Source organism: Pteropus vampyrus, unplaced genomic scaffold, assembly GCF_000151845.1.
Source record: "Pteropus vampyrus isolate Shadow unplaced genomic scaffold, Pvam_2.0 Scaffold278, whole genome shotgun sequence".
NCBI classification, from domain to species: Eukaryota; Metazoa; Chordata; class Mammalia; order Chiroptera; family Pteropodidae; genus Pteropus; species Pteropus vampyrus.
In genome coordinates, this window is record NW_011889059.1 from 544141 (window position 1) to 552680 (window position 8540).

Sequence of the window (8540 nt, forward strand, 5' to 3'; positions counted from 1 at the left end):
TCATTGAAGTACGACATAGTCACTTACTGTCGAACCTAGAAAAATGGTACAAAATGTATATGAGCTATTCTAACACAATCAAGACTCCTTTGAGAATATACAGACACGAAATAAAAGGATGAGGAATCTCATGTCTACAACCCAGAAGCCATCCTCCAGAGACAGTCCTGTTCATGCCAGTTTGGGGTGGGAGAAGCAGGGTGAAGGAAGGTGCCCAGCTGGACCAGCCACTGGGGTGGGCACCCTTGAGGCCTCAATCCCAGCTCTCCTCCATGAGTATCAGAGCTGGACAGAGAACGCACATTAAGCCCCTTCTCTTTACCCACAGACCCTCTGCTTGCCGGGGGAATGTGATCGGCCACGACTCCAGCCAGAAACCTGAGTGAGCGACCCAGACTCCCCTCAGTGAACGTGAAAACATTTTTTTCAAAATGCACTGAAGCGAAGTTTGCACTTGGAAACAAACAACTGAAAAATCACCTCTGACAACCAGAAGTAATTTATAACTTCTTTTAGCAGAATCATGGTAAACTAATTGTCTGAGCAGAAGGGAAAAAGTACTTTATTGTATATTCTTAAAAGATACAACCAATAATAATATGAAATGCTAGCTCCCAACTACTGCTTTCAATATTCTTAGGGGAAACACATTTGCTTTTAATTTAAGGAGTGGTTGGACCTTGGGAACTCAAACTTGGTTTACAATTTCAGCACTTTAGTTCACAGAAGATACTCTGACAAATAATTTTTTTCTCATAAAAAAATCATCATAATGAATTCTCACCAGATTTTTAAGTAAACATTGTACGGTAAATATGAATAACTTTTCATATGGGTGCTATCTCAGGTTAAATAAGTATTATCTCCTATTATGAACAAAATGATTTAGAATTATTATTTTTTAACACATAGGCCCATTGCAGAGACAGCAATATTTAACAAATTTAAGCTAAGCCAATTTTTGCATATCCAATGAGTAAATAACAAGACAAATAAATCTTCTAATGATAACAATGGGCATGTGTTCTCAATCTCCATATTCTCTAATGAAATGTAATACATTAAGCCAACCAATGACATAATTTGTTCTACAGTTAAACAAATTTATCTGAAATCTAGAATGACCTAATTGCCTGTCTTTAATAGATATTTCAGTTTTCAACTAATCAAACGTCTTCATCTAAGAAATAATTCCAGAGAAGAAGGAAGATAGAGACAGGGAGTGGGTTTAAGGGAGGAATACACCAAATCAGAATAAAATTACATGTAAATCATGGCCTAAGTTAAACCAAACAGCTCAACATAGAAGACCCATGTTGAGACCTTCAAAAAAATTAATTGGGTAAAAGAGAGTATGTGCGTTAAAAGTCCCTTCAGGGCCATGTATAAAACATAAAACTGAAGTCCACTTAGAATTCTATCTCTAAGAATTATATCTCCATTAAGAATTATTTCTCTAATTGTACCTCTAATATTCTCTAAATCATGAATGTAACGCTCCACCCATAGACTAGACATAGCTAGTATTATAAAAAAAAAAATTACAGGGACTCAAGAAGATAATAATAATAAACGAGCATTTTAAATGAAGAAGACCCCTCACCTTCCCTAGATAGAAAAGAAAGCAAGAAAACAAATACACGAGCCTCAGTCCTCCCAGCATGTTGTATCTGGGTCAGCGCCAAGTATCACAAACCACATTTGATATTTTGTGTTTTTGGCTGAGTGACACCAGAATGTCTTCGAGGGGAGGGAGGGGGAGAGAAGGAACTTAGAAAATGGCCAACAAGAGCTTTCCAGGGTCCAACTATATCGTTTCTGGTTGCGATCAAGACAATATTGGAAGCAGTTCAATTAAAAAAACGCATCAATGCTACATGGAGGTAGCAGCCTAAAACACGCCCCAGGGAATGTCAAGCTTGGAATGCTCTTGGCTCAGGCTGTGGAACATTAGCCTCTTACCGGTCAGCAGACGTGGAAGAACGTGCACCTACACTAGACCACAGTAGCGAACAGCACGGTTTCTACTCTCTGAGCGCGCACAGCCCATTACAGGCTTTAGCTCAAGAGGGAAGAGAACGGGGTTAACTCTACGTCAGAAGACAGCACCTAAAACGTGAAGGCAGATGGAATCAGGACGCTCCTTGAACCTGGCTCAGCACGTTAAAATCAGTCACTGTCTATGAAGACACTGCTGGGACTGCTGAGGAGGTGGCAGTGAACACTGTCCTGCTGTAAAGTGTCAGCCTGTCCTTCATGGCCACTCCCCCGAGAAGGCTGTGCTGTCAGGCTGCCTTCTACCACAGTGCTCCACTTTGGAGGAGAAATTGCCCATCCTCTAGGAAACCACCTTGCTGAGAGGTGTTTAGTTTAGCACAGTGATTTAGCTTAGATAAATGGATGGGGCTTTTTTTTTTTTTTTTTTTTGCTAAAGATTTCTCCCTAGCCTTATACGTTTGACTGCTATGAGGCGAAACACAGTAAAAACTGTTCAGTTTAGTTTTGACCAACATTAAACCTAAATTTTATGTAATTCTTGTCAGTCTTCACGCCAGAACATTTTTAGATACTCCCGTCAGAAAAGTTAATAACAATAAAGGTAAATAATTATAGAAATTATATAGACTAAGTAAACACAGAGTAATTAGTATAGGAAATATAAAGAAAATGATCTTTTTAAAAAGCATATCAATAAGTCATTCGTAAGTGACTATGAAATCGTTACCTCTGCTCTCTGTGTTCTGGGAAAAGCAGCTGATTTTTCTATGGCGTAAACCTCCACCAGGTAAAGGCAGGCTCCCTGCTCCCGGTCCAGAATGGCTGCGGTCTGAATGATGCCAGTCTGCCGTCCGATCGTGAAGAGACGGCCGACGGCTTTCTCCTCGCAACGAACTGAAACGATGTAATACTCCACGGGGGCTTCCGAGCCCCTGGGGCTCGCCGCTTCTATCGATATCACATTGGTACCGATGGGTTCTCCTTCCTTCAAAATGGTTATGTACTTGGGCTGAGTGAAAACAGGTCCATCGAGGCCCTGAAGAATGACGGTCAGTTCAGTGGTCGATTTCCTCCTCTCAGGACCAAGGTCTGTCGCTGAAACTATGAGGTTGTAGATCAGCTGCGAAGGCACCAGCGCGGAAGCCACTCTCAAATCCCCGCTGAAACGGTCCACGATGAAGGTGTCGGTGTCCCCGTTGAGGATCTCATACTCCACCTCTCCGTTAGCACCTTCGTCTGGGTCGGCGGCCATGATGGTTGTCAGAACAGAACCGATCACAGCCGACGGGTCCGCGGCAAGGGCGTTTTGCGATATAAACATCGGGACGTTGTCGTTGAGGTCTGTGACCAAAATGGTCACGTTTTTCAGAGCATACCGTCTAGTCTCGATAGGCACCGCCTGGTCGCTGGCTTTCACAGTCAACTCGAAGAGACTGGCGAATTCCCGGTCTATTTCGGCATCAGTGTAGATAGTGCCTTTGACTTCATCTATGCCGAAGTGGTTGCCCCTTGGCATCTGCTGAATGATGGTGTAGGAGAGCTGCCCGTTAATGTCTGCGTCGGGGTCATGGGCGGTCACTGAGATGACAGACGTCCCAACGGGAACGTTCTCGGCAATTGACTTGAAGATGTCCCCAGGAGGAAAGCTAGGCGGGTTGTCATTAAAGTCCCTCACGTGTATGACCACGGACATCGTAGATGAACGAGGAGGCCTTCCTTGGTCTTTGGCTGTTATGTTTAATTTGTACAAAGACTGTGTTTCAAAGTCCAATTTTTTGGCGAGAAAAATACTCCCAGTGTTTGGGCTAATGCTGAAAGTCCCGTGGTTGTTAGTCCCAGTAATACTGTAGTGTAAGTCAGCATTGTCACCCGAGTCTGAATCGGTCGCGGTTACAGAGGACACGAGCTCACCGATTCTCATGTTTTCCAAAACATCGACAAATAGTGTCGATTTGGGGAAAGAGGGGGTATTGTCATTTTCATCTAAAATATCAATATTTAAGGTACAGGTTGAATTGAGGGAGATCGCCCCTGAATCCACTGCTTGAATGACAAGGGAATAGGCAGCTGTTGCTTCGTAATCTAATTTGCCAATTAGGGTCACCTGACCGGAAGTGCTGTCTATAGCAAACTGTCTTTCTTCATTTCCTTTCATGACAGAATAACGAATAAGTCCATTACTACCTTCATCCACATCTGAGGCAGACACCCTTAAAACCTGTGTCAAGTTGGCTGCGGACTCTGATATTGTGGCTTGGTAAAAGTCTTTTACGAATTTGGGGGCATTGTCGTTTATATCCTTCATGTAAACATGTACCGTGGCCTGATCCTTGAGGGGCTGCGGGAGCCCCCGATCTGTCGCGATGACTGTAAAGCTAAACACTGCAGTCCCTCTGCGCCTCATAAGAGACTCCCTGTCTAAGTGATGAGTGTTTGTAATTTCCCCACTAACGGCATGCAACTCAAAATCTGGCTGCACCATTTCAAAAGAATACCTTACTTCTCCATTTGGCCCAAAGTCTTTATCTACGGCACTTACTTTGCCCACAAATGACCCAGATTTCTGCTCCTCTTCAAAGTAAAACGTGTAATTGGTGCTGTTAAAAAGAGGTCTGTTATCATTTACATCTTCCAAAATTACAGTAACATTCACAGTAGCACTAAGGGGCTCCACTGCTCTGTCAGAAGCAACAACCAGTAAAACATATCTGTCTTGAAGTTCACGGTCCAGTTCACTTTTTATATACAATTGACCGTCTGGGAATATGCCAAAAGCGTCCCCTGTATTTCCTTCAGCAATACTGTATGCAATTTCACCATTTGCTCCCGAATCCTTATCGAAAGCTTGCACTTTAAAGAATCGAGAATTCACAGGTTCTGACTCAGAAAGGGTGACCTCGTAAGACAGCTGGTCAAACACTGGCGGGTTGTCATTGACATCATGGACGTGGACCGTTAAGATCAAACTGGAGGAGAGCTGTGGCACACCCATATCCGATGCCAAGATCTCCATCTGATAGGAACCCGCATGGACATCCAGGGGCCCTAGCAGACTAATGCTACCGTTCTTTTCATTGATGGTAAACAGGTTCTTGGGGTTTTGCTTCAGGCTATAGAATACCATGCCATTGACACCCTCATCAGGGTCCACGGCTTTGGCTTGGAAAATGCTGTGACCCGCCTGCCAATTCTCCACCACATTCACACTCTCCACCGCCTGAAGGAAATGCGGAGAGTTGTCATTCAGATCCTTAACTGTGATGTTAACCATGGTGTCTCCAGTCACCGTGCCCCCACTGGCCACTACTTTCAGCTGATAAAAGGACTGCTCTTCTCTGTCAATCACGCTTGCTGTGGTAAGCTGCCCAGTGACCTGGCTGATAGCAAACATACCTTTCTGATCCCCAGTAGTAATGAGATAACTGATGTTGGAATTGAGGTCCATGGTGGATGCAGACACACTACCCACGTGGTACCCCAGAGCCACATTCTCAAAGACCACGAAGCTGTAGGCAGCCTGACTGAACACAGGTGGGTTGTCCTGAGTGTCCAACACAGTGATGGTTACTATGGCCTGGTTGGAGGACTGTAAATTGCCACCGTCAGTAGCCACGATCTGCAGCTGGTAAGCTGTCTTTTCCTCTCTGTCTAGGGCCATTCTTGTAGAAATAACCCCACTCTGAGCACTGACCTGAAACCGAGACCTGTCCCCAGCTGATATACTGTATTTGACAGTTCCATTGAGACCCAAGTCGGGGTCAGTGGCAGACACTGTGGTGATGTAGCTACCTCCAGGTTCATTCTCCTGAATGCGAGCAAAGTACTGGACTGGGTAGAACACGGGGCTGTTGTCGTTCAAATCCAGGAGGCTGACATTTACGCGCGCCACCGAGGACTGGGGAGGGGAGCCCAGATCTGCGGCCAGAACCAACAGGGAGTAGAAAGCTTGCTCCTCTCTGTCCAGGGAGGAGACGGTACTCAACCTCCCAGACACAGGATCCAGGCGGAAGGACTTCTGGTCAATCTCAGCCTCCTGTAGGGAGAAGCGCACTGTCCCATTGTCACCCAGGTCCCCATCAGTTGCCCCAACCACCAGCAGTTCTGTCCCCGCTGGGGCATTCTCAACCACAGACACGTGATACCCTTCTGGCTGGCTAAACACTGGCTTTTCATCATTCACATCCAGGAGAGTTACTACAAGCTGGGCGTAGGAAACCTTGGGGTGAACGCCCTGGTCCCGAGCACTGATATTCAGTACAATCTGGGATGCAAGTTCCCGGTCCAAGCCTCCAGCAGCCCCAGTAGTCACCAGGCCGCTGTGTTCACTGATATGGAACCAACCTAGTCCATTGCCAGAGACGATGCTGTAACGCAGATTCGCATTGAGGCCCGAGTCGCCATCGGTGGCAGACACCCCACTCACATAGCTTCCCGGGGGCGCCTCCTCGCTCAGGTTCACTCTGTACACTTGCTGTGCAAAGACGGGAGGGTGGTCATTGATGTCATTGACGAAAATCACCAGGCTCGCCACAGAGGAGCGCGCCTGGACCCCTGCGGCAGGGGGCGCCCCGGAGTTATCCGAGACGGACACCGTGAGGTTGTAAGACGGGATGCGCTCGCGGTCCAGGGCGCTGGCCACTTTGATGAGGCTCAGGTTCGGCACTTTGCTGCTCTGCACCTCAAAGTGGCGCTGCTCGTTGCCCCCGAGAATCTGCACGGAGATGTTCCCGTTGGCCGCGGGGGAGTCTGCGTCCGTCACGGTGAGCAGAGCCACCACAGTGCCCACCTGCGCGTTCTCATCCACCGAGGCGTAGCGCGAGGTGGCAGGGAAGTAGCGGAATTTCACCACCGGGTCATTATCGTTGACGTCCAGGAGCTGAATGAGCGCCTCCGCGCGCCCGGTGAGGGAAGGCACGCCTCGGTCCAGAGCCTGCACCGTCAGCGAGTACTGGCGCCGGGCCTCGAAGTCCAGGGGCTCCCGCACCGTGATAAGCCCCGTTTCGGGGTCCATTTGGAAGGGGGTCCCCTCGTCCTGCAGCCGATAGCGAATGTCCGCGTTGGTGCCCTCGTCCGCGTCCGCCGCTGCCACCTGGAGGACGCTGGAGCCCACGGCCGCGTCCTCAGGCACCCCCGCCTGGTAGTGGGAACTGCCAAACACCGGGGGGTTGTCGTTAATGTCCTGCACGGTCACGTTTACCTGAAGGTAGCCCCGCCGCCGGGGCTCGCCCTTGTCCTCCACTTGCACCAGGAGCTGGTACTGCGGCGTGACCTCGCGGTCCAGTCCGCCCTTGGACACCAGATGCAGGAAGGCGCCCTCGCCGCTCGGGCTCAGCGTGATGTCCAGGCGGAAGCGACCCGCCTCGTTGCCCTGGATGATGCGGTAGGAGCGGTGGTCCACGCCATTGGAGCCGATGTCCGAGTCGGTGGCCGTATCCAAAATGACTTGGCGCCCGCTGCTACTGTCCTCCTTGAAGGTGACCACGATCGAGGGGTCCGGGAAAACGGGGGCGTTGTCATTGAGGTCCCACACCAGCACGCGCACCTCGGTGGGGTAGGTGGGCGAGCTGGAAAGGACCACCAGGTTGATCACGTCGCTGGGCAGGCTCTCGCGGTCGATGGTGGCCGTGGTGTACAGGGTCCCCGTGCTGCTGTTGATGGCAAACAGGGCGTGGCTTTCGCTGAGCCGGTAGGTGAAGCCGGGGCGCGTCTGGATGGTGCCCACCAGCGTGCCGGGAGGCTGCTCCTCCAGCACTTGGAACACCTGGCGCTGCTCGGCCCCGCCGACCCGGGCCGGCCCCGGGAGCAGGGACAGCAGCCCGAAGACGCGAAGGAGCTGGAGTACTGACGGGGTGGGCAGCGGGAGCCACGGGCGGCCAGGAGCCCGGCCGGCGGCCAAGTTCATGGTCCTGGCTCCTTGGAACGGTGTGGTCAAGAGAAGGACGACGCGAAGCCAGAAGAATGCTGATGACCAGGACCGAGCAGTCCCAGCAAAAACGCGGGCGATGGCTCTGAGCGCTCCGCTGTTTCAAAGACACTCCAGCCCGGCAGAAACAAGTGGCCTCAGCGAAAAGGCTCCAGGTAGCCAGCCATTCGGACGGGTCGTGCCAGAGAGATGCGGGGACGGAAGGCGGCCGGGCATTCCGCGGGGCGCTCCGGGGCGCTGAGGAGTTCCAAAAAGTTCCCCAAACCTCCTATACTTCCCCCTCCGCGTAGCTTTCGAATCCGGAGCCGGAGCGTTTCCGCCGGGCTGGAAGTGAGCTGCGAGGGGTGGCCTGTTTCTAAGGGGCACGAGCCGTCACTGCAAACACCGTCTTCAGAAACTTTGGAGCTTACGCGCCGCCCAGGGACGGGGGAAGCGCCGAGTGGCGAGGGCCAGTAGGGAGCCGGGCGCTGGCAGAATTCCTTGCCCAAAAGCTGGCGACCAGGGGTCTCCTCGAGCCCCCGCTGCTCGGGAACCGGCTGCAACGCCCACAGCCGGCGGCAGAAGCGGCGGCCGAGGCCCAGGCGGCGGGCGAACGGCGCTCCCGGCGCGGGCGCTAGGG

General features: G+C 50.6%; 1 protein-coding gene across 1 annotated transcript in view; it reads right to left on the reverse strand.

Moving 5' to 3' along the window:
- Positions 1-7946, reverse strand: part of FAT4 (FAT atypical cadherin 4) — a gene marked incomplete at its 3' end in the record, with an annotated part of 162370 nt that extends 154424 nt beyond the window's left edge. The window contains exon 1 of the mRNA XM_011375891.2: positions 2726-7946. Within this exon, the coding sequence (XP_011374193.1) occupies positions 2726-7900 (5175 nt within the window). The remainder of the gene's footprint in view (positions 1-2725) is intronic.
- Positions 7947-8540: the final 594 nt, after the last annotated feature.